This window comes from Mytilus trossulus, chromosome 1 (genome assembly GCF_036588685.1).
Source record: "Mytilus trossulus isolate FHL-02 chromosome 1, PNRI_Mtr1.1.1.hap1, whole genome shotgun sequence".
Lineage (NCBI taxonomy): Eukaryota > Metazoa > Mollusca > Bivalvia > Mytilida > Mytilidae > Mytilus > Mytilus trossulus.
The window spans coordinates 80,020,971-80,048,478 of record NC_086373.1 but is presented as its reverse complement, the minus strand read 5'-3'; the positions used below and the strand labels follow the sequence as shown (position 1 = coordinate 80,048,478).

General features: G+C 32.0%; 1 protein-coding gene and 1 long non-coding RNA gene across 2 annotated transcripts in view; both read left to right on the top strand.

Moving 5' to 3' along the window:
* The first annotated feature begins 150 nt into the window (after nucleotides 1-150).
* On the top strand, nucleotides 151-10,380 carry LOC134710347 (uncharacterized). The gene is made up of 3 exons (XR_010106118.1): nucleotides 151-308; nucleotides 5,792-5,843; nucleotides 8,962-10,380. It is a non-coding gene; the product is annotated as an uncharacterized LOC134710347 (long non-coding RNA).
* A 4,570-nt stretch (nucleotides 10,381-14,950) lies between these two features.
* LOC134686656 (receptor-type tyrosine-protein phosphatase epsilon-like) overlaps nucleotides 14,951-27,508 on the top strand; it is a 33,176-nt gene continuing 20,618 nt past the window's right edge. The window contains exons 1-7 of the mRNA XM_063546332.1: nucleotides 14,951-15,272; nucleotides 18,550-18,795; nucleotides 20,145-20,336; nucleotides 21,478-21,615; nucleotides 21,915-22,049; nucleotides 22,484-22,618; nucleotides 22,885-23,022. Of these exons, the coding sequence (XP_063402402.1) occupies nucleotides 15,200-15,272; nucleotides 18,550-18,795; nucleotides 20,145-20,336; nucleotides 21,478-21,615; nucleotides 21,915-22,049; nucleotides 22,484-22,618; nucleotides 22,885-23,022 (1,057 nt within the window). The 5' untranslated portion in view covers nucleotides 14,951-15,199. The remainder of the gene's footprint in view (nucleotides 15,273-18,549; nucleotides 18,796-20,144; nucleotides 20,337-21,477; nucleotides 21,616-21,914; nucleotides 22,050-22,483; nucleotides 22,619-22,884; nucleotides 23,023-27,508) is intronic.

Genomic DNA, 27,508 nt, shown 5'->3' with positions numbered 1-27,508 from the left:
CACCCAAGGTTAGATTATGTACATCAAAGTCGCATATTGACATGTCGTAAATTATAAAATCTAAGCGTCAAGCTGAGTGATATCTTAAGGCTTGGCCACTTGATTTTGTGTTATGAATAATTGATTTATAAGACTTTAACATGCTTAATCAGTTGGTGTTATTTGATCATTCACAAGAATTAAGAAAATTTACAATATGGTTTTGTGGAAAATTATAGGAACCCACTTGGTAAAAAAATGAAAACTTTGAAGATCTATAGCATTATATACGATGTTTAAAGGAATCTTCGAAACTTACACGTGTAGAGGTATGTAAACACACGTAGCTTTAGAATATACACGTAGTCAAACAAATGTAAAGAAACAATTTAAATAGATGGGGAAATTATTTAATGACGAAAGGAGTCAAGCTCCGAGGGGTCAATGGTGCCGTTTTCCATATTAAACATTTACATAATCGTAAAAATGATTACGACATGCTGTTGTGTTTTTGACACGAGAACTTATTTTATCAATCTTATGAATTTGAGAAGAGAAGAAAAAGTTCAAAAGAAAAAAAAAATTTATTGGAGTAGTCAAAATCACAAGCTTAGAATCTTAGTCCTGGAACTTATAATAGATAAAACTTAAAGTATCAGTCCAAGCTTGGACATTCAGAATGTTTTACTTATATAAATAGTAAAGTCATATTTTCATCTTTCCGTGAATTTCTTTTGATTACCATGACAAAATTGCACTGACCGCTGAAACTTTAATATTAAAACATGTTTTATTTAATGAGGGGGGTGTGAAGGGTCCAGATTCCGAAATCCCGGGCTTAAAAACAAGAAATCCCGAGGTCCCGAATTTAAATAAAGTAAATCCCGACATCCCAAAATACAAAAAAAAACAAGAATTCCCGGATCCAGAAAGGGTCAATCCCGAAATCCCGAGCTTAAAAAGAATGTAGGACAGAAAGTCACAGGACAAAAAGTCACAGATTTAAAGTCACGGACAAAAAGTCACAGGACAAAAAGTCACAGGACAAAAAGTCACAATTATTTTTTTCAGATTTTTTCTTTGAATTAAAATTGCTTATTTAAAAAAATGTATTTTTCTTGAACTATTGTCAAATAAACCAACTTTCTAGACAAAATTTATCGCAAAAAGATATTAACGATGATCGAATAATTATTGTTCAGAAAACAAAATGTCGCAGTGACTTGGCACTCAAATGGCGTCATGGTGCCAAGAAATATACCCTTTGCGTGCTTAAAATTTAATAAATCTTAATTTTACAAGTATAATGACAATTTTCCTTAACTTTAATATGAATATATGTAACAAAAAATAAATAATTCAAGATATATCTCTTATATATTCAAAAAATTGTCAACAACTTATTTGTGAATTTTTGTCCTATCAAATTTGTGACTTAATGTCCTGTGACTTTCTGTCCGTTTATCCATAAAACACCCTATCATGGAGTCCCGATAAAGGTCCCACCCCCTCATTAATTTAACTTTTGGTATCTTAATACTGTCTTAGTGACTAAGAGTGTAACAAAAGGCACTTGACTTAGAATGATTAAAATTGACATTTCACCCATTTTCACCATTTTCCCTCCAACATTTGGGTTTATAGGCAAAATAAATATTTTTCCTTGTCTGTGACCTATGTTTTTTATTTGCTCATTCTTGAAAGCTATATTTCATTATATTATGTTGATTAGTAAGATATTTTTACTACGTAAAATTTACTTGTATGGTCATTCTATTAGTTGTGGCAGGGAATCCAGCAGGTGTACGCTCTTTGCAATGGTTTGTTTTTAAATAGAAAAACAAAAACAATTTACAAATTTTCTTTTATATAATTTTTTATGGCTACTATATTTACTTGTTTACATAGAATTTTTGCTATAACCTCCTAGTGCATATATAAAATTAAGTTAATAAAAATATGAGTTTTTTTTCTAATATCTCAAATAAGACTGTAAATTAAATTTAATCTGAACTTTTGAATATAGCAATTAATTAGTTATTCCCAAACATCAAATACGTTTGGACATGTTTATAAAATGGAAACAGATGTCGTTATTCATGTGGCGATTCCCAAAATGACCATGGGGTTTCCGTGTTTATTTACATTGGTATGTAGATAGACTAGCTTCAGTTAACAACAGGCGAAGGCGGTATCGCAGATACCCCACAAAGGAATTAGCACGCACTAAACAAATTTAGTCGAAACCTTTAATTTTCCTGAAGAAATAAGGGGGATGCGAATGTGCCAGTGTTTCGTTGGAGTTCCTGTCAATATAATACTTCCATTCTTTGATTTAGTAATAGATTTATGAAAATACCAAAAAAATGTCATGTCTAAGTAAAAGATTTTTTCTTACTTATTCTTCTAAATAAATGATCCTGGTTAAATTAAGAAAGAATGTAACAGCTCAGTGCAATAAGACCACGAAAACAGAGTTTTAAACAAGAGGAAATATCCTAACCCTCAAGTACTACCCCGCCCCCTCGCACATGTCTTTGTGTATGTCTTAAGAGCTGCTGGGTCTTTACTTTTTCCAATTTATACTCTTTAGATAAATTCTCTCAAAAATAAGTTTATTATGTCATATACACACATGCATATATAAGAAATTGTATATTTATCAGTGCGTTTCTAAATGATCGCTGATTCCTCTTCATATTAATATTAATCACTAAAACTCTGGTTTTCTGAGTACATATATTTCCCTCTGGACTTGGCAATACTTGCCAACCCTGTTCAATATATTGTTACATAAGGTAGTCAGTCAATTTAGACACACATCTATTTGTTGAGAACCTTATTTTTAGCCAGATCTCTCCGCCACAGTTTTTCTCTTCTAAGGTTTATGATGACTGATGAGTATGTAAACTTTGTTGATAAATATTGCATGAATATGAAAGAATGAGAACATGTTAGAGCTATTTTATCAAAGAATGCAAAGCAAACTATTGATCAAGTTGCTTGCTATATTCGTTTGGCTGTTTGTAAACAACAGGTAGCCTAGGTAGTGTGTTTACTATATACTGGAATTTGATTGAGCAATAAACATTAACTTCAGTTCATGTCCAATCAAATCCCAGTATATATTGAAACCCCGCCTACCTATTGTTTACATCGAAGCAAACATAGCAAGCAAGTCGATCAAAGTCTTGTTTTGCATACTTCTAAAGAAGAGCTGTAATGATATCTAAGTATAAGCCATGCTTTATACTTAACTGGCATGATGAGCCAGATATTTGATATGATTTTTCACAAGTTAGAAGATATGAATAACATGCCTGGACACCATGTTTGCTCTTATTACGATTGATTGATTGTTGATTGCTTAACGTCCAGTGGCAAATATTTCATGCATATTCAGGACGATGCTCTTATTACGAAATGCCTTCTGCTCGAATTGGCGGAAAGGCAGCAAATGCCAATTTTCGTGTTTTTAGTTTTACAGGGCAATGTTGATAAAGTAATCTAGCGGCTTCAGCGGTATCGGTTTGACAAAACTTAGTAAAAACTTAATATTTCAGAAGGTAGAACCCTTAATTTATACATTATATTTAGATGCCTTATGTTATAAATTGTCCATCTGTCAGTCTCAGATATCTATTGTCCTTGGACTCATTTTCATGTTTCGTTGACTACTTGAAAAAGTTAAAAAAAAAATTGACTTAATGTGCACCTCTTATAATTGACGCTCGTTCTTTTTATTCGAGTCTGTGTGTCTGTTTGTTCGTCCGTTCGTCCGCCGCCTGTCCCGTCTCAGTTTTTGGTCAAGGTAGCTAAGTTTTCTGATGAAGTTGAAGTCAACTTCAAACTTAGTACATATGTTCCCTAGTGATTATGATATATTAAGCTATGCCAAATAAGTGTTTTAACCCAATTTCACGGTCAACTGAACATCGAAAATAATAATGCGGGTGGGGCATCCGTGTATTATGGACGCATTCATGTAGGTCGTATCATTTTATGATTATAACTAATGGATAACTTTATTTGATTCTATGCATACATTGAAGGTTCACATGCCCGCCACACCGTTTTCGCTATACCTCTTTATACGTCATGTACGTTATTCATAGATCAGTGAATATGGTTATTTTTTCGCTGTCAAATCTATTTCTCAGAAACTATGAGCAATGGGTCTACAATATTTCGTGTATGCTATGAATGGATTGAAAGGTGTACATGTCTAATTGGCTGGTGTTATCTGATCTTGACCTCTTTTCATGGTTCTATGACTAAAGTTAAGTTTTTTTTTTGGCTTGTTTTTCCAGTACAATATGCAATTATTATGATTATAGGTCAACTTATTTTGATGTCTGAAATATTTTACGATGCAAATGTCAGTCTGGTATGTTTTATTTGACCTTTTTTTACGATCAATTTCTCAGTTTGAAGATTTTGATGAATTTCGGTTTTGTTGGTCTGTTTTTTTTTCTGTTTCTATAAGCAAACCTGCAAATGGTCAACTATAATATTTTGTGTTTGTAATGATTGTTAGGTTTATATGTCGGTCTGGCAAGTTAATCGATGACCATTTTAATTAAGAAATAATTCTATTCTGCCATGCTCTATGCTCATTTTAACATGGGTAGGCATTATATTTGTTAATATCTTAATACCGAGCGTCAGCGAGGTATTAAATGTTTACAAATATAATGCCTAACCATGTTAAAATGAGCATAGAGCATGGCAGGATAGAATTATTTCGATTCTAATAGGAATATTTGAACTCTTTCACTTCGAAGCGGACCTATAGTAGACGCTCGGAATGTCACCATTTTGATTTCATGAGCCAAAAACGTTATAGGAAATCAGCAGTTTATCAAGAAAAAAAGAACAGAAGCATTTAAACTTACTTTTAGAGTGTTTTTATTTAATTTCCTAGCGAGCAACACCAACAAAAATGTCCATTTATGATCTTTGGCGTTGTTCAAAATTCATCTGACGTTACAATTTCAGTTGTGACGTTAATCACGTGCAGCCCAAGTTCTATTTGAATCAGAACACGGCTGTGTTTACAAAGCGTTATAAGGACGTCATATTAGAATGATTCATTGACCAAATTTAAGTTTTCCCGGTAATGTTTTTTCTTTGATACTATATGCAATAGGTCAAATAGACATTTGTTGACATGTCTGACTGGCAGGGTTCATCTGACATTGACCTCATTTTCAAGATTCATTTTAGGTTGGTATTTAGATTTGCAATAGGTCGATCGACTATATTTAAAGCATATTTGGTGTATGGAATGATTGTAAGGCGTACATGTATTTCCAGTTTGGATTATTCGACATTAGCCTTTGTTTCTTGGATCATGTTAAGTTTATGTGATAGTTGCATGTAGTGAAACTTTATATTTAGGGCTATATCGACATGTTATCGAGATATTTCAGTGTGAGCACTCTTTTTAATGGATGATTATTTTAAATTGTCCATCTATTATATCCTTCATCTGTCACACTGAGTCTTGTGGATCTACGTTTGGTTGTGGTATGTGTGTTCGACTTCCTATCTTTATTGACTAGGTTTGCTAGTTTTCCTGTCAATATTTTGTGGTCCTCTCGGTACCCCATTTTCCCCTCCAATGTAAAAAAAGCTGCCTTAGCATTTGCAAAATGTAATAGTGATAAAAGTAGTGTTAGGCACCAATAATTGATCAATCAACAATTCTTGATATATCATATGTAACGACCAAAATACATAGACCTATAAAAATATACTAATCTGTTCATTTCTATTTTCCAAAAAAATGAATCATTTTTTTTTTCTTCAGAAACCAAGATAAGGTGAAGTTGAAGTCGGAGATGACAATCATTATAGTTCAGGTATTTCAATATTTTTTGGTAATATTCTTTGTAAAGCACAAAAATGGCAGTATTCTTCCCTAAGCTAACAAAAACTCTAAATACACTTATTAATCTTCTTTTTTATATTATTAAGAAGGGATATAGTTACGATACTGTTGTCAGGTCATTAAAGATTGCATATTTTGGCGTTAATATTGATTCACGTAAAGGGTCTTTGCATCGAAACTAAACACATTTATTTAAAAACCAATTGCTGGCTTGACATGGGTGATGTTCTTATATATGTTATGATTATAGGATACTAAACCCCTCACTGGAAGGATTGTGTCTGATATTCATATGATGAAGACATAATCTTTCAATCAGTTTAATTGAGGTCTGAAGCTGGCATGTCAGTTAACTGCTAGTATAGTCGGATATTATTTATGTATTATTGTCATTTTGTTTATTTTCTTTGGTTACATCTTCTGGCATCATACTCGGACTATTCTTGAACTGAATTTGAATGTGCGTATTGTTATGCGTTTACTTTTCTCTATAGGCTAGATGTATAGGGGAAGGGTCGAGATCTCATATACACATGTTAAACCCCGATGCATTAATGCGCCTGTCCCAAGTAAGGAGACTCTGGCTTTTATAAGTCTTGTATTAGTTTTATACGATCGCAAAAATTGAAAAAAATCTGATCGTATATTGGTATCACGGTCGTCGTCGTCGTCCGAAGACATTTGGTTTTCGCGCTCTAACTTTAGTAAAGGTTTATATAAATCTGTCAAATTTAAACACAAAGTTTAAAATCATAAAAGGAAGGTTGGGAATGATTTTGGGAGTTTTGGTCCCAACAGTTTAGGAATTAGGGATCAAAAAGGGTCCAAAGAAGCATTATTTTGGTTTTCGCACTAAAACTTTAGTTTAGGTAAATAGAAATATTTGAAATTTTGACACAAGGATTATGACCACAAAAGGAAGGTTGGGATTGATTTCGGAAGTTTTATAGTTTAGGAAAAAAAGAGGGCCCAAATAAGTATTAATCTTGGTTTTCGCCCAATATCTTTAGCATAAGTAAATAGAAAGCAATGAAATTAAACACAAGGTCTAGGATTGATTTTGGGAGTTTCGGTCCGAACAGTTTAGTAATTAGGGACCAAAAAGGGGCTAAAATAAGCATTTTTCTTGGTTTTCGCACCATAACTTTGGCATAAGTAAATAGAAATCTATGAAATTTAAATCCAAGGTTTATGACTATAAAACGAAGGTTGGGATTGATTTTGGGAGTTACGGTCTTAATAGTTAAGTGATAAGGGGCCAAAATAAGCATTTTTCTTGGTTTTCGCACCATAACTTTAGTATGAGTAAATAGAAATCTATGAAATTTTAACTCAAGGTTTATGACCATAAAAGGAAGGTTGGGATTGATTTTGGAAGTTTTACAGTTTAGGAAATAGGGGCCAAAAAAAGAGGGCCCAAATAAGTAATAATCTTGGTTTTCGCCCAATATCTTTAGCATAAGTAAATAGAAAGCAATGAAATTAAACACAAGGTCTAGGATTGATTTTGGGAGTTTCGGTCCGAACAGTTTAGTAATTAGGGACCAAAAAGGGGCTAAAATAAGCATTTTTCTTGGTTTTCGCACCATAACTTTGGTATAAGTAAATAGAAATCTATGAAATTTAAATCCAAGGTTTATGACTATAAAACGAAGGTTGGGATTGATTTTGGGAGTTTCGGTCTTAACAGTTAAGTGATAAGGGGCCAAAATAAGCATTTTTCTTGGTTTTCGCACCATAACTTTAGTATGAGTAAATAGAAATCTATGAAATTTTAACTCAAGGTTTATGACCATAAAAGGAAGCTTGGGATTGATTTTGGGAGTTTTGGTCCCAACAGTTTAAGAATAAGAGTCCCAAAGGGTTCAAAATTAAACTTTTTTTGTTTGATTTCTTCAAAAAATGATTAAATAGGGTTTATTGATATGCCAAATCTAACTATGTATGTAGATTCTTACGTTTTGGTCCCGTTTTCAAATTGGTCTACATTTAGGTCCAAAACGTCCTAAATTAAACTAAGTTGGATTTTAACAAAAATTGAATTTTTGGGGTTCTTTGAAATGCTGAATAAACATGTACATGCATGTACTTAGATTTTTGATTATTGGCCCGGTTTTCAAGTTGGTCCAAATCGGTGTTCAAAGTTAAACTTTGTTTGACTTAAAAAAAAAATTGCATACTTGAGGTTCTTTGATATGCTGAATCTAAACATGTAGTTAGATTTTTTATTTTAGGCCCAGTTTCCATGTTGGTCCAAATCGTGATCCAAAATTAAACGTTGATGGATTTCAACAAAAAATGAATCCTTGGGGATCTTTGATATACTGAATCTAAACATGCATTTAGATTTTTTAATGGGTCCAGTTTTAAAGTTGGTCCAAATTGGGGTCTTAAATTAAACTTTGTTTGATTTTAAACAAAAATTTAACAATTTAACAAAAATTGTATATATGGGCTCTTTGATATAAGCTTAATCTAACCATGTATTTAGATTTTTGATGCTAAGGCCCGGTTATCAAATTGGTTCACATTGAAGTCTAAAGGGTCCACATTGAACTTTATTTGATTTCATCAAAAATTGAAATTCTTGGGGTTTTTGATATGCTGACCCTAACGATGTATTTAGATTTTGGATATTGGACCAAAATAGGTAATGTCCAATTTAGAATTAAAAGTTTTTAAGTTTAAGTTCTTAAAGCACATTCATTCTGTGTCAGAAACCTGTGCTGTGTCAACTTTTTAATCACAATCCAAATTCTGAGCTGTATCAAGTTTGAATGTTGTATCCATACTTGTCCCAGTGTTCAGGGTTCGACCTCTGTTGGTCGTATAAAGCTGCGCCTTGAGGAGCATCTGGTTAATTTAAGTGTCTTGTGTATTATATTAAGTTTAGTATGGAGTTCATTGTAACTGAACTAGTATATATTTGTTTAGGGGCCAGCTGAAGGACGTCGCCGGGTGCGTGAATTTCTCTCTGCATTGCCAAGTTCTTGGTGACCTTCTGCTGTTGTCTGCTCTATGATCGGGTTGTTGTTTCTTTGACACATTCCCCATTTTCATTCTCAATTTTATGTATATTTCTTTTCCAGGTGGCAGTGGCAGTTTAGAATACAATAACTTGACCGTTTATTTTGGAACAATAAGTGAAACGACCATGACATTAGCCATAATAGAAAAACTTGGCAAGCTGACCAACCATCGGTGCAAGAAGAAAATGTTAGATTCATCTCTTCAGCTTGATAATCTCTTCAGCTGGATAATCTCTTCAGCTGGACAAGGATGATGTCCTTAAAATATTTAAAATTATTTGATATCCGAATTAAAAGGACATGTTAAAATGGTTAAATAGTATTATCCGAGGATATTGTAAATTGTTAATTCCATAACAAATTATTAAGACAAAAGAAAAAAAACATAGATTGAACACTCCTGGATAACTTTTATATTGTGTTGTTTTAATAATTTCAAGACAGACTGTCAGCTTGAAAGAACTGGGCATTTTGTTAATGTAGTGTACAAACGAAATATGATCAACTGGATGATCCATAGCCTGCATAAACGAAATAGGAGGGTGACGCAATAAACGGAAGGATTCATACTCTGAAATCGCATAATAGGAGGGTCTGGCAATACGCTTTGGGAGATTCGTAGACTGTAGCAGTGATAGACGATAGGAGAATAAAAAAAGAAGTGAACAAGTTGAGTTTATTGACTAGAATTGCTTTAAATTTTATAATGGTGAATGACATTTTCTAATTTGTTATAATGATTTTTTTTACAAGAAGGAACATTAAATTAAGTGAACTTTCTGTGTTTAACAAATGGGGAAAAAAATGTAAAAATATTACAAGTTTCTATGTTTGTTGGAGGAAATTTTGAATGATTTCATATACTTGGAAGAAATTTCTTCCAACTTGAGAGAGGATGAAAATTATCATAAGTTAAGTTTATTAACTAAAATTGCCTACTTTATTAAAAATGATTTTCCTAAATTTCTTACAAGAAGGAACATTAAATAAAGTGAACTATCTGTGTTAAACAAATTGAAATAAATATGTAACTGTATCAAATGTTTCTATATTTGATGGGAGAAATTTTAAATGGTTTGATATTACTTGGAAGAAATTTCTTCCAACTTGAGAGAGGGTGAAAAAGAGGCAAGTTGAGTTTATTAACTAAAATTGACCACTTTTTTAGGATTGAATTTTCTAATTAGTTGGAAGAAATTTCTTCCAAGAAGGAATATTAAATGAAGTGAACTATCTGTGTTAAAACAATGAAATCAGTATGTAAATGTATCAAATGTTTCTATATTTGATGGGAGAAATTTAGAATGGTTAGATATTACTTGGAAGAAATTTCTTCCAACTTGAGAGAGGATGAATATGAAGAGAACACGTTGACTTTACTAACTAAACTTGTATACTATATTGGAGTAAAATACATTTTCTAATTAGTTGGAAGAAATTTCTTTCAAAAAGACAGGAAAGTTTTATGAACCAAATGTAGAAAACAATTATTGCTTTCCATTTTATTAAATTATAGGTTACTGTTCATTGTGATTTGAATGTTTTGTAAAATATGAATAGTAATTTAACATATATATCCAATAAAATTGTCATATTAATGATGTTTTTTTCTCCATGTGTTCCCTTTGCCAGAGAAGAAATTTCTTCTAACACTGTTTGTTTGAAAAAAATACCCATCAAAAGCAGAATATTAGCATATGAAATTGCAGAATTAGGTATTTTTACCATAACAGCAAATATCGACCTCTAAAAAGGACATTCTTGGATTTTCCTTTTTTATTTTGGACTCTCTTAATTATTTAAATAAATTAAAATAATAATAATAAATAATAAATACTTAATAATTTTAATTGTCTATTGTAGTAGTCTACTTAGTAACACAATTCTTTATCCAGACTACTTTCTTGTGTTACTGCTCTTGTTTCTATCCTTTTTTGTTACAATTCTGGTACCACTATACTTTTTCACTACTAGGGAGTAGTTTTTTGGTTTTGTTTGAGTGTTGTTTTGATCTAATTTGCCTTTATTTTTCTTCCCTTCTCTATCTCTGATTGCTTTACTAAATGTTGATATCGAGTAGTATGAGCAATCAAGAAAGATATAGTGACATATTTGAATTTTGACAGTATTTTGTGTCTTAAATATCTATCCTGTTAGTGTTGACTCTATATTTTGATAGAAGTAATTTCTTAGGTATATCTATTTCCCTTTGTGGTAATTGCATAAGTTCCGAACAAGATTAAGATATTTGGATCTTTAAGTTTCAACTCTTCTGGTTTTGCAAAAAGATTTTTAGGTGTTTGTCAGTGGTAGTTGTAGCTCCACTATTTGCTCCTATGTGTAAATTGTCACTGACTCTGTCTGGGACCACGTTATCTACACTGAACCCCTTGCTATCCGTGAATAGCACGGTATCACGTGAAAGGCCCTGCCTTTTAAATAGGTTATAAACCCTTTTGTATTCTTTTATAATCTTATTAACTGACATGAAATACTATTAATTAAGCAATATCAATAACGGATAAATATATATTCAAAATTTCAATTTCAGAAAAAAATCCAATATGGCGGTAACGAGCCTTGTGTCAATGCACAATTTCAAAGAAGATTTTTCCTTATTCTTCACTGATTAATTCATATTTACATTTATATACAGTTATTTATGACTTATATATATATATATACTGAAAATGTTTGACTTATTTGACAACTGACTATAAACAAAAACACACAGAAAACTTATCTTTTCTTGACCTTTTGCAGGAGCAGAAAAATCTTGACCAATAGATTATTGTATTTTAACAAACGACAAAGATTATTATTTAAAGTCTTTATCATAGATTCAAATTATATTTCGACCAAAAAAATAGATATAACTTGCTCATTTTGTGTTCTTAATTTGTTGTTGTACAGATAATTTCCTTGATAATTGATTGGAGAAAAACCCCACTACTTTGAGTATTAACAGATGTAAATATATCTTAAGCATACAGATTTTGAAACCCGAAGGTGAAACTCTCCTATTCTGCAGTAACAGTTATTTCTAATAGATTAGCGTTCGTTTTGCTGTATGGGATATATGCAGCTACTACTGATATGTATTGGAAGTTAAATATGATGCCTTGTCTTGAGATCGAATACAACGCTATCTGCATGTTGAAAAACCCGTAGGAGACCTGTTGTAAAACTCAACTTCTAACCGTATCTTTTAGTATGATCTTTTTACAGGGAACGTTCGAATATTCCGCCATTCGTCCGTGTAGATCAACATGGTAAAGCTCAAATATCTCTGTCACATTCCAGACGATTTTTTTTAACAATAAATCTAATAGACAACTCAATAAGGTATCAACCCTGCTACAAGCTCTACAAAACATACATTTTCCAATTTTGTGGAGAGTTGTCTCATAGGCAAATGTTATTTTTAACTTTTTTAATGTGGAAGCGCTAACTAAATTCATGTCCTCTTATATATACAAGTGTTTGAGGTTGATTAAGCACTTGAATACTGAATCTTGTATGATCATAGATTTATAAGCTGACAAGTTTTTCCCTTTTTACATAACAGAGGCTTAAATAGGACAAGGCTGAAGTACATTCACTATTCACTTTTAGTTATTACGTAACTCACCATGATGGCTTTCCAAACTTTAAAACAACTGACAAGAACTTGGAAGATAAATTTCAACAATAGATGTGAGTGCGGAAGCGTGTAAGCTCCACATATTTTTTTTTTTTATTTTTCTTCCTATGTTTGCGTTTGCGTTATAATGCAAACCTTTGTTTTATCTTTTTTCTTATGTAAGATTCGAAGGAAACAGTAGTTATTAATGGAGGAGGCTGTATATATTAAAATTTATCACCTTTCTAGTCATTGCAAAGTAAAATGCTTAAATAATTAGATCATACCATTGACTAATAATGAGCAGAATAATACAAGAAGATGTGGTATGAGTGCCAATAAGAAAACTCTCCATCTAAGTCACTATTCGTAAAAGTAAACCATCATAGGCCAAAGAACGGTCTTCAACACGGAGCATTGGCTCACTCTAAACAACAAACTATAAAGGTCCCCGAAGACGATATCCATGTTACTACTAGTATATATGTTCCGGACCGTATGAGTATTTGGACCGTACGCGTACGGTCTGGACCGTATGCGTACTTTTTCAAAATACTTATACGGTCGGACCGTACGCGTACGGTCTGATTAATATCATTAAGAAGTTGCTTAAGTTTATAAGTTACAAATTCATGTAACAGATCAACATAACAATCAAATTAATAAGGAAAAGTTTAATTGTAATTGAAATTAAAACGTTATTTTTTTTAACTACATGTATTTAAAAATTGGCGCTAATTAAATCTGTAAATAGCTGGATTTTAGCAAGTTGATCAGTAATACACTATTGAAATTGACGATATCGGAAGTAAACATAACGTGGGAGTACAATTGTTTATAATATTAGAAACTTTACAAAAACTGCAATTGCAAAGGAACATGAATGAACTGCAAAATTTAACATGTAAATGTAAAAAATATTACATTACTTGTGGAAGCAAGTGTCACCTTGGGCGAGAGTACCAAAATAGGGTTCAGATATACAATTAAACAAATACTAATAGTATTTAATTTCAATTGTTCATTTAATTTTCTTCATTTTATCCATCTAATTAAATGATAACAATTTATAGAAATAAACATAAAGATTGTGATAAATGATGTTTGTTTAAATACAACCCATATGATCTGATAACATGTATGGTCAGTTCGTACTGGACCATACGCGTATACTCATACGGTCCGACCGTACGCGTATGGTCGGGTCATATGAGTATACGTATACGGTCCGGACCGTACGCGTACGGTCCAAATACTCATACGGTCTGGAACATATATATTACAAAGAAAATTGAGTAAATTGAGGTTATACCTTAGAAAAAAATCAACCCTGCCAATATAGCTATAACCGAATATAATTATACTTCCAAAGTAAGCTCTCGTTTAAGAACTGTGTAAAGTAGGTTAGATTCAAACAAGCTACCCTTTGGAAATAAATGTATAGAATGAAGATGTTTTATTAATAGAATTATGTTCTCTCTATTCAAATTGCAACACAAGTATCTTAAAAATACTTCATAATATGGAAATGAAATTTCAATGCCTTTCTATCAAATAATCTTGATCATATTCTGAGATTGAAAAAAAATGTTTCCTTATTAATAATTCATTTTAAAGCAGAAAGATTTTTGTCTATTTGACTTGGAGGTTTCACAATTGTATGACATTATTTTTTATCTTTCAATTTAAATATGACTGTATACTAAACTATATCTATTTTCTTGTTAAATTATATACTTTTCTGATGCACACATAAGTCTTCATTTATATATAATTGCACTTCACGTATTCCATTATTCCTATGCATATTTATTATAATGATTTGGCCTTGTATGTATGTTTCTTTTTTTTTTTATCTACTAGTAAATCACATCCGAAATGAATGATAGACGGACATATATACAAAACTTAATAAATAATTGAAATCAAGATATTTGCGTTTTAACGCAAAGGTTTGCGTTATATCGCAAAGGTTTGCGTTAGGGACGACATCAAAAGATCGATGTAGGATAAAAAAAAACTTAAATCAAATAGTTTGGGGGTGGGTTGGGGGGGGGGGGGGTCAACATTGCTGCAAGTTTTGTTAATCTAAAATCGATTTTACATATATCTCTATTGGTCAATCAATTTTTCCCAAATTAAGTTAAGAAGGGGGGTCAGTGAAAAAACTATGTGAATTATGTGTGGCGCTAATACGCTTCCGTATGTGAGTTCAACAAAAAATGATGAATTTATTTAAAATGCTGTTATAAAAAAAAGTTCTCGATATCAATTTGATTTTTTTTATTACAACGAATGTTGATCCAACATATTTCTAAAAAAACCAAACATTTAAGCAGTGCAGTAAATATATAATTGACATGTACAAGCTTAAGGGGGAAATAGCGATTAAAAAAATATTAGGTGTCCGTTGATTTTTTCTTAGTACCAGTTTTTGAAGATTAATATACTCGCAATAGTATATGTAAAATGTTCATGTTCAATGTACAGTGACTCCATGTCTCCATTACTACAGGTTTATAAACATTAAGTATGTCCTTTACTAATTACTGATGATTCAAAATAGGATTTAGTTTAACACGTCAGATTGGATTATATCTGTGTATCCTGTATGTAGAAACAAGGAAAATTATGTGAATGTTTGTTTTATGAAGAATATGAAGACGAATTAAAATAATGTATAATTGGATGATTGTAAAGTTATCTATTATTATTTGTATATGCTGTTTAAGATTTACTACATGCTCAGGTAAGTCTACATGTAATACACATTGTTTACTAGTTTCAAACTATATTTTTGAAATTTTTATGAACACATAAAATTTACTTATTTGTAGTTTGATGACCTTTTATCAGGTATTTGTTTACTAATTACCTTAAAAACATACAAATCGCAAATGATTTATTATAAAGAAACTGTTTTTAATGAGTTACATGAATACGTCACAGTGTATAATAATGACTGACTGCTGGATATGCAATTATCACCATGTTGTATTTACTACATTGTATTTGCTGTTTAATTTTTATTTTTTCAAAATTTATTAATAAAAAATCATTTATGAGATTAACAGTGGATGATTTTATGTGAAACACAACTGCTTGTAGAAGATAAAAAAAATGGGAAATAGTTAAAATCATTATCATAAATTTCAATCGCACACAGATTTATAAATACAAAAGTGCTCCAGGCAAGAGAAACTTCCATTGACAATAACTTGATAGTGTCCAGGTTAAAGATGTGACATAATATTGTTCTTGGGAGATGGGTTTAAATGGGAAGAAATTACCAACTGACCCATGTTAATATCATTCATACCTGATTTATTTTGATGTTTAACAATAGTTGAAAATATATTAAACCTATATCTACTATAAATGGTCAATTGCTACGAAATATAAAAAAAAGGAGAACAGTTTTTTTTTATTTTGTTCAATCATTTATGAAAGTGAAGCAGTGAAATAAAAATTCGCTTTTATCAGCCAGTTTGATTAAATTTTGTGAAAATAAACTTAGAAACATCGCTGATGATTTTTTTCACTTGCAAGTGAATAATTTGACCTCATAGAATGCGTATTCATGTGACCTTCAGTTTATCCCCTTAGCTAGAGATGGGTAACACATACAATATTGAAAATGAAACAAGGTAAACTAGAGTGACTGATTTGCTCCGAAAAAAACGCATTCTCATAAGGTAGAAACGAGGATTAACATTTTTTTTACACCTAAGGTATGAAATCAAATATACCTAGAAAAATACATTTGGACGTGTTCGCTATTTATTTATATCTATATTTATGTTTATATGAGCATTAATAACAACAACATCCACCAAACATGGAACAAGTGAAGACATCTATAATACTAAAATTACGAGGTCCAATTTGTCAGCCGTCATCACGTGAAAACGACGAATCAAAGAATTCAACTTTATATACAACTTATATAGTACAAAGGTGTAGATTAAAAATTACACCACTCCAGGCCCTTTTGTTTTCCACGTAATTAAAATTGCCAATAATTAAGAAGTTCCGGGTCGAGTCCGATACCGATACCAATAGTATAATCACCTGTTACCTATTACCTTATCTGTACGTTCCGCATCTGACAGGCGCACCTCCAAACGGTGTATTCATGATTAATATGCTACATACACGGGTCATAATCCAGGGTTCACACTACTTAATTGTCAAATTTTTACCTAATGTAGTATTTTAATCAGTAAGAATTTCTAAGATAACAATACGAATTCTAAAAATCTGGACTAAAAATAAGGCGTATTCTACACTGTTTTCAATTTGTTAGCGGCATGACGTAAAACAGCGAATCAAAGAATCAACTTTATTTATAACTAATATAGGACAATGCTGTTGATTAAAAAAAATACTCCATTCCAGGACCTTTTGTTTTCCAAAAAAATAAAAAGTTCCAGTTCGACGGGTCCAAACAGAAAGATTTGAAAGCAGAGAAAACTGTGTATCTTATAATCGGCATGACTTTATCAGATGTCAATACTAATACTAAAATAAGGCTTGCGCATAGTTAAATACTTTAATTCAGTCACGGACCCGCGATATCACGGGTGTGTTCTAGTAATACTTAATCTTTTGGCAATAACAACATCCATTAAAACCAGCAGGTGAACCGGAAGGGTGAACATATAATTTTGCTTCATAGGCAGGTTCGTTCGTATCGATTTGGAGTCGAAATCCACAAGACTATAGACCAACAGCAAAATCTTTTACATTAAAAGTTTTTAAAGCATGAAACCTTTATCAGTGTCAAGAACTGTTACATTTGTTTTCTGTTTCAGCAGTGCCAATAACCGTTGTATCAGTATCAATTACCCTAAAACCAGGTTCAATCCACCATTTTCTATATTTAATAATACCTATGTCAGGATATTACAGTTGTTGTCAATTCGTTTGATGTGTTTTATCATTTGGTTTTGCCAATGTTTGATTAGGGACTTTCCGTTTTTAATTTTCCTCGGAGTATAGTATTTGCGTGATTTTTTCTTTTGACTGTTATATCAGTACAAATAACTGTTTTATCTATTTCTTGTTCCAACAGTGCCAAGAACTTTTTCATCTGTATCAAGAACGGTTTCATCTGTATCAAGAACGGTTTCATCTGTATCAAAAGCCGTTTCATCTGTTTCAATATCTGTTTCATCTGTTTCAATATCTGTTTCATCTGTTTCAATATCTGTTTCATCTGTTTCAATATCTGTTTCATCTGTTTCCTGTTTCATCTGTATCAATATCTGTTTCATCTGTATCAATATCTGTTTCATGTTTCATCTGTATCAATAATTGTTTCTTCTGTATCAATAACGTTTTTTTTTTGTTTTTAATAACTGTTTCGTCCGTTTCAATTACTGTTTCATTAGTATCGATAACTGTTTCATCAGTATCAATTACTGTTTCATCTGTATCAATAACGGTTTCATATATACCAATAACTGTTTCATATGTATCCTGTTTTATTTGTATCCTTTTCCTTCAGTATCAATAACGGTTTCATCTGTTTCTGTTTCATCTGTTTCCTGTTCCATCTGTACCAATAACTGTTGCATCTGTATCAATAACTGTTGCATCTGTATCAATAACTGTTTCATATATACCAATAACTGTTTCATATGTATCCTGTTTTATTTGAATCCTTTTCCTTCAGTATCAATAACGGTTTCATCTGTTTCTGTTTCATCTGTTTCAATCATGGTTTCATCTGTTTCTGTTTCATCTGTTTCCTGTTCCATCTGTATCAACAACTGTTGCATCTGTATCAATAACTGTTGTATCTGTATCAATAACTGTTTTATCTGTCCCAATGACTGTTTCATTTGTTTCAATAACTGTTTCATCTGTTTCCGCTTTCATAATTATCCTTTTCAATCAGTATCAATAACTGTTTCATCTGTTTCTGTTACAGTATCTATAATTGTTTCAAAATAATCAGGTTTCACTCGGTTTGTTTGTTTTCATAATATTTATTTTTAAATTTCTTATTTCATTTATTTCAGTTAACTTAGCATTTAAGAAACCAGCTATTCTCAGTTCCAATTACACAGGATCGGATGGGACGATATATTTTACAGCCGATCGAGCTGTAGACGAAAATACAAATGATGTATTTGGAATACCCGGAGATCCTGTCGGCACATGTACCCATACCCGTCAGACTACAAACTCGAAACCAGTATACTGGCAAGTGGACCTCGGACAGATCAGTATTGTAACACGGGTAAAAATAGCGTACAGAAATGATCGTAAGTATAAGCATGTAATTTTTAATTTACACTTACTTCAATTATGTTTTGGTGAGATATCATTGGTCTGACATGAAATTGCAAGACCGGCGAATGTAACTAGCAGATGACATTTATTTCGTCTGAACACTTTTCCAAATTTCATATTTTAGCAATTCAAACTTTAAAACGCGTCGAACAAACCTGATGACAGTTACCTGATTGTCGAGTGCACGATAATTCTATGTCTTTTTCGATTTTATTGGTTTTTATGTCCAATTTATGGGCATTATGTTTTCTGGCCTGTTCAATCGTTTGTCCATCTGTTCGTTCTTCCGTCTGACCCGCTTCATGTTAAAGTTTTTGGTAAAAGTTTTTGGTCAAGGCAGTTTTGGAAACTTAGTACACATGTTCTTTATGATATGTCCTTTCTAATTTTTATTCCAAATTAGAGTTTGCACCACATTTTCACGTTCCAAAAAACGATTGAAAGTGATAGTACGATCGGGTCATCTGTGTACTATGGACACATTCTTGTTTTTGCTGAACTGCTGAATATGTGTATTTGTTTTATCTTATATATAATAATCATTTAGCACATTGGAATACTGACGGCTGAAATATCGACCAATCAAACTAGACAATCATGTTGTTCAAAAACGGTTAAGAAAGACATCAACACCTAGCGCTCAACAGGCTAGCTTGTTTGTCAAAGACTAAATCAGAGATGCAAATAAAAAAGTGATATAGTACAAGGAAATTAATACTTAATATACAAATACGAAGAGATGGTATGGTTGCCAATGAGAAACCTATCTACCTGTGTTAAAATGGCGAGGATGCAAGCAACGATAGTCCACAATATGACCTTCAATAATGTCATAAAGTCAATGCAATGTTAATAACTCAATACCGTATAGTTATTCAATTTTCTTAATTTGACATAAGGGATTGTCTAGGTCTTTTCAAAATATGTTAGCCTTTTAACGGACGTTGAAAAGGATTTGGTGTAGTGTAAAAAACATCATATTCAACCTCGCTAGTTTCAAATACTTCATTGCACCACTAGATCATATTGCTTCACTCCAATTCAAGAACTATACGGTACTAAATTTTGATAACAACAATTTACAATGATTTAATTTCCTATTTCCAATATCCCATTGTGATGTGTCTTGTTCACAACGCCATCAGTTCCCCTATTGTCCACATGATTTTAGCACAATACCCCGTTTAAGATTACAATGATCTTAAATGATATCCTCTGACACAAACCTACAATGCAACGACTACAAAGGCACTCGGTGTTAGATAGAGTACAACTGTGTTGTCTATGCTTCATGTAAATTTGTATCACTTGATTGTTTCAGGCGACGATAGAATGAATGGTTATAGCATTACATTTTCAAACGAGTCATTAGCTAATGGTATAGTTTGTTATCAAGATACATTTCCTGGAAAGCCGTTGACAAATGATCAGCATAACTGTACAGTTATTGGAAGATATGCCCGATACGACAACAACATTGGGTTCGCAGAAATTTGTAACTTTGAAGCCTATGGTAGGTGTGCACTTCGTTATATTATTTTTGTTTATTACATTTGAAAATGATTTGGTTAAGGTATGATACATTAAAATAATACATATGAGTTTGCAAATTCTACCAAGGTTCATAATCTTTTTATCTACAATATTAATAAAATGACCATGACAGTAATAAAATTAACGGTACCAATTTTCTTGCACCAGATGAAAGAGGGACGAAAGATACCAGAGGGACAGTCAAACTCATAAATCGAAAATAAACTGACAATGACATGGCTAAAAATGAAAAAGACAAACAGACAAACAATAGAACACATGACACAACATATACAACTAAAGAATAAGCAACACATACCCCATCAAAAACTAGAGGTGATCTCAGGTGATCAAGAAGGATAAGCAGACCCTGCTCCACATGTGGTACCAGTCGTGTTGCTTATGTGATAACAAATCCGGTAAATAGTCTAATTCTGTAGGTCACATTATACTTTAAAACACATAATAATTATAATGGAAGCAAAATTTACTAAACTAATTGTTATCAACCAAAAACGATGACTAAATACTACCAAACATCGATACTTTTCAAGTGTATGTATCATTATATATATACAAGAATTGTTTTAATATCAGAACAGCATATTAAATGTCAGAGTGGACAAAAAAAACCCAGGGAAGATACATATAGCTTTGAACAAGCTTTCAGTAACTGCTAGTACTTTCAGACCAGTTCTTTGTGGTTTTTTTTGTGGTGATTTATAAATACCCTGCCACGTACAGTCTTGAGTTTTGTTACTTGTGTTTCTGTCTTGTATCGGTCGGATTAGTTATGCCTTTTCAATTGATATCATATGGCTGAGATATCTTTCATCAACTTCTTATTCGTATAACCATCGCACCTTTGCCTTAACGTTATAATGCAATAAAAATTAATGGAGGTATAAAACTGTTAGCATATTTATGAAACATGTACAGAGCAGGGTCTGCTGTTAAGTATTTTTAAACGTTTCTTTTTTTATGAATTTTATGAATATGCTTTGTAGAAAACCATATCGATACATGTAATTAACCTATATTTGTATGATTTATTCATACTTTCGATTTTAGATATCTGTAAATTTTTATTGTTACATTTTGATTATTCAAATACTATATAGGATGTCCAGTTGGTTCATATGGTGCAATTTGTGCAACGTTATGTCCAGCTACCTGTTTGTCTCCTACCTGTAACCCTGATAATGGATATTGTATTGGCGGATGTCGATCTGGTTGGCAGGGGGATAAGTGCCAACAAGGTACTGTTTATTTTCAAATAGATATGGTATAACAAATAAACTATAATCATTTCCGAACTTATTTTTTTATATACTTCACAAATTATGATGTATTTTGATCGTTTTAGGAAAAGGCTTTGTGTCGAAAATATTTGATATATAACGAAAGTGTTGTTAGTGACATTGATATGCCAACAAATCTTAAAGTCAATAATAATAGGCCAACTTTTTACAATGCATAATTTAAAAAAAAAAATCAACAAGTGAGTAACCTAATTTGTTAAACATATCCCAATTTACCAGTTTCAATTGATTTATAGTATGTGATGATGGTACTTACGGATTAGGATGCGGAAACAATTGTTTCTGTAGAGGGGCTGCTTGTAATAAGGTGTCGGGGGAATGTCCAGTTGGAGGATGTCTAACGGGCTATAAAGGGACTTATTGTAATGAAAGTGAGTAAACATTATTACACTATGTTATCTGTTTAGTATTATTCGTTTTATTGGAGGGTGGATTTCAGGTATATATATACCGGAAGTGTTCATTTTATATCATCAAAAATATCTATGTTTAGAAAACCAAAACATTTGAAAAAATTTACTTGAAGTGTTTTTTATCATCATATGTCGGTGGTGTGATGATATCTTTATAACTAATTGCCTTAATCACAACATGGCTTAAATCATTTCAATTGTCAAACTATTTTAAAAAAATCATATACTATTTCTCTCTGGTTCTTGGAATAATGGGTTAGAGATGCAAAACTGTATACACCCAAACATATAACTAACATATAAAGTAGTATTTGCAATTTTATTATTAATGGTACTGTATGTATATTGCAGCTATTCGGCCTGTTTATAACATTAATGTAATTGAATTTCAGCATGTACAGGTAACCAATTTGGGTTTGACTGTCTGTCTGTTTGTAACTGTGCTGGATCTGACTGCTTTCCCGAAAACGGAACGTGTTTTAGTGGAGGTTGTTTACCTGGATGGGCATTGGATTCTTGCAGTCAACGTATGTGAATAATGTTCTATATATGAATAATCAGGGATGTTGGCTATAAGTCAGTGAGACAGAGAAATCAAGCAAATATTTCAGACATCAACCCTATGATATAAAATAGAGACATGCATTTTCTTCATGAGATTTATAGTGTCTCTGGACTAATGTAGTTGGGACCATGATATAATTCAAACATTCAGTGAAGTATTTTTAAAGTTATGTAGCAAGTTGAACATAACAAGTTTAGGTGCCATTAATAACGGAATTATCTATTTCAGCATGTCCTCCGAATACGTTTGGACAAGACTGTAATACCACCTGTGGTAATTGTGCACGTGGCAGAACATGTAACCCCGTAACTGGTATTTGTGATAATGGTTGTGCCGATGGTTGGTTGGGGATGTATTGTAATATTTGTAAGTACCAATACAGTAGTAACATATATGTATTGAACAGTTGTAATGCTATCATCTAATAAAGCTCATGTTGGAGTCCACAAACGTAACGTCTACAAATAGCTAAAATCATTTACGACGTCGGCATTTCCCCCCAGGAAAACGTAAGCGTAACAAACATACTGGACACGTAGTTTATCACATAATTTTAAAACTAAACGGCCGATTTTGATTTTTTTTACGTGAAGATCGTATGACGGCATAGTCCGAATCAGGAAACAAATATTGTATGAAAATGCAGGAATATACGTTGAATTTGTACAAATTTCAGGTCAAAAACTCTACTTTATGATTATTTAATGTTGCAAGTTTCACATATTTTTGTCGTTTTTTTCGTGTTCGTTTCATTCTTTATAGATTTAATTTTGTTGATTTTTATAGCATGCTCTAATCATTTTATCATAAAAAAAACTTCCCTTTTAAAATATATGTTTACCATGCACGGTTGTATAAAGCCACTTTAAAAAGTGCATTTTACAGTGGCCATCAACTTTGTGCACGCCGTCTTTGTACTCAGCATATTCTTTGCTTTGAATATCGATTCTTTACTATTTTTTGCATTACATTTTTAAATTATATAAATCTGCAAAAGTTCTTTATTCTTATACGCATGCGCCAGTTTGAATGGCAGTGAAAATTTTCGTTCTTGAAATATGATTTAAAAATGCGTAAAACTTGTGAATATGCAGCATTAGTTAATTTTTATTGGATTTAAATGTGATTAGTAATGCCAAAAAAGACTGACAAAAAAATCAAAAAGGACAAAAAGGACAAAACGGACAAAAAACGAAAGAGGGAAAAGGCTAAAGGAAACAATTCATCTGAAGGCTCGACAAGTGACAGTTCAAAAGAAAAGAAGAAAAAGTGTTCAGGTGACATAAAGGTTGACGAAAACAAGGTATTATTAACAGATACACTCAGCGAGGCATTCTCATGTCTTTACAACAACTCGCCTACTATTAATTACGATCAGAATACAAACATGAACAATTCAATTAATCAGGGATTTAGTCAATACACACCCATTCAATCAAGTACACCAAATTTCTAGTACCATGGCCAGCCCTACCAGTTTCAACAATTCCCCAGTCCACCGCCGCCACCATCACCCCTACCGCCTCATCTAGCAACAAACGGAATTGAGATGATACTTAATGAATTATGTAAAAAAGTTGATTCGATGGAAACAAAACTCAACAAGCTAGACTGTATTGAAGAGCGATTAAACAAATACGAATCGAAATTTACTGCTGTTGATGTTGATATTAAAACCTGCAAAGACAGAATAAGTACGCTTGAACATAGTGCCCAATTTATGTCCGATATAAAAGATGAACATCAAGCTATTAAAAAGAAACTTGAAAAGGTGTCTGAAAGTATAGAAACCTCAAAAACAGTAAACTTAAATGTGAAAAATAGACTTGTCGACGTTGAAAAACAAAACTTTAGTAATAATCTTCTGTTCTTTGCTATCGATGAACAAATGGAAATTACTGAAATGGATACCGGAATAAACGGGGCACAGGGTGATACCGAGGAGGCGAATGCGGCGGAAAAAAAAGAACCGGAAAATTGCATCAAAATTATTACAGATTTTCTCGAGACAAGGTTGAACATTAAAGATGCTAAAACGCGCATAAAACTCGAAAAAGCCTATAGACTTGGTAGAAAAAGACGAATGCCGAAAAACCGAGACCAATAGTGGTAAAATTTGCTGAATTCGGTGATCGAGAAATGGTACGAAAAGCTTCGGGTCGCTTAAGACAAACAAGTTTTGGAATTAGTCCTCAGTATCCGACAGAGGTGTTACTAAAACGAAAGAAATTGATACCAGTGATGAAGGAAAAACGTAAAGAAAATAAAGAGGCATATCTAGTAGGGGATAAATTGTTCATTGAAGGAAAGTTGTGGAAGGAATAGGAGTTTGCGGAGAATGGCTGTAATACTGTTGAAAGTGATAAATGTAATAAATGTTCATTAAATGTGTGCTCATGGAATATCTCCAAAGGTCTGTTGCGGAAACTAAAAGACAAAGAATTCTTAACGGAAATAACAAATTGTGATATCGTATGCTTAAATGAGTGCTGGGTCAAATGCCCGACGGAATTTGAATTAAATGGTTATGATAAAAAGTTTGTTTATAGGGAAAAGTGCAACGGAGGAGGAGTAATTGTTTTCTATAGAAAGTGGTTAAATCCGTATATTGAAGTATTGAATTGTTGTGCTGATAGTATGATATGGTTAAAAATAAGCAATGTTATTATGTTTGATAGTAAAGATTTGTACCTGTGTGCTATATATATGCCCCCTGATAATAATGTGTTTTACCGAAAGTAGGACTTAGATGTCTTTGAAGTTTTGCAGGCACAAATAGAAAATTACAGTGTATTAGGTAACATTGCAGTGCTTGGTGATCTCAACGGAAGAATAGGTTTAGAAAATGACTTCATAATGCAAGACAATTTAAATGTATTTAATTGCAATGAAACTGATTTACTTAATTATGAACCTGATCTACCAAGTAAAAGAACAACAGAGGACATAAAGCCGGCTAATTCATTTGGTCGTAAAATTTTGAACTTATGTAAATCTTCTGGTATAAGAGTATGTAATGGTCGTTTTGGGAAAAAAAGTGAAACTTTTACATTTCAAAATAAGAATGGATGTAGCGTAATTGATTATTTGCTTTTATCGTGTGATTCATTTTCTATTGTTAATGATTTTGTCATTGGTGATTTTACTACTTTTTCATGTCATGTACCGTTAAAAGTTGTATTTAAACTTAAAGGAATAACTTTAAATGAAATATGTACTTGTAAAACTGTAAAATATGATTGTTATAAATGGAATGAAGGGTTTCAAGATGACGTTAAAAGGGACCTTGCGGCAAATTCCGATAAAGTTAATGAACTGATGAATAGTTTATCCGACGAGCCAAGGAATATCGACGAAATTGTGAACAATATTAATTCGTGTCTCTCCGGTATTGTCAATAAATATACAAAAACAGAAGTGACTAAAGTTTTAAAATGTGATTATTGTAACAGCTCGAAGCGAACTTATAAACCTATACATATAGGGCAAGATAAACCGTGGATAAACGATGATTGCAAACAATTGTATATAGAATATAGACGCTCATTAAAACAATTTAACCAAAATAAGTGTGAAGAAAATAGACTAATTTTAAATCTTGCTAAACAAAGATTTAAACGAAGCGAGAATAGTTTAAAAAGACGATATAAAAAACAGAGGGGAAACAAGTTGAGTTCTATGAGAAAAAAGAATCCAAAGTACTTTTATCGAAAATTCAGGAAACGAAAAAAGGCTATACAAAGCAACATAAAGTTAAACGATTTGTGACGCATTTTAAAAATTTAGTTTCTAAAGAAGAAATTGACGACGGACCGGAAGAAGAAGTCAACAATGAAGTCATTTATGAAGAATTGGACCGACCTTTTACGGAGCAAGAAATTGATGTTTGTGTTAAAAAATTGAAAACTGAAAAAGCAACAGGCTATGACAATCTATCAAATGAATTTTTGAAGGAGTGTAAATTAGCCCTACTGCCACTGTTATGTAAACTTTTTAACGTAATACTTATTACAGGTTGGTTTCCAGAAATATGGGTCAAGAGTGTTTTAGTTCCGCTATTTAAAAAAGGTCCAGTTGATGAAACAGGAAATTACAGAGGAATTTCGCTTGTGTCTCATGTTGGAAATTGTTTACTTCTGTCATTAATACAAGACTATTAAAGTGGTGCAAAGTATACAGTATATTGACTGATGCGCAGTTTGGATTTGTCCCTGGATATGGTACACACGACGCGATTTTTGCCCTTCATTCTATTGTATCAAAAAGTTTACGTAAAGGAAAACGTCTCTATTGTTGTTTTATTGATTTTGTCAAAGCCTTCGACAGTGTGTCACATTATGTTTTATGGCAAAAAATGTTAAAATGTGGTATTAGTGGAAATTTACTGAATCTTATTAAATCAATGTATTCTAAGTTAAAAACTTGTGTTAAATTAGATGGTGAATTTTCAGATTTCTTTTATTGTAATGTCGGCCTAATGCAAGGCGAATCATTATCACCATTTTTATATGCAATTTATGTAAATGACATAGATATTGAGTTAATTAAACAAGGAATAGAACCATATGAAGTAAAATTGATAAATCTTTATCTTTTTATGTATGCTGATGATACAGTTCTCTTCAGCGAAAGTATATCTGATTTACAAAAAATGATAGTCTTGACATTAATTTAAGAAAAACCAAAATAGTTGTTTTTCGTAACAAAGGTGTACTGAAAGAGAACGAAAAATGGTATTTGAATGGTAAAATGATAGAAATGTGTGATCAGTTTGTATATCTTAGTTTGTTATTAAACTATAACGGTACTTTTACTGTAACACAGAAAACACTATCTGAACAGGGTAGAAAGG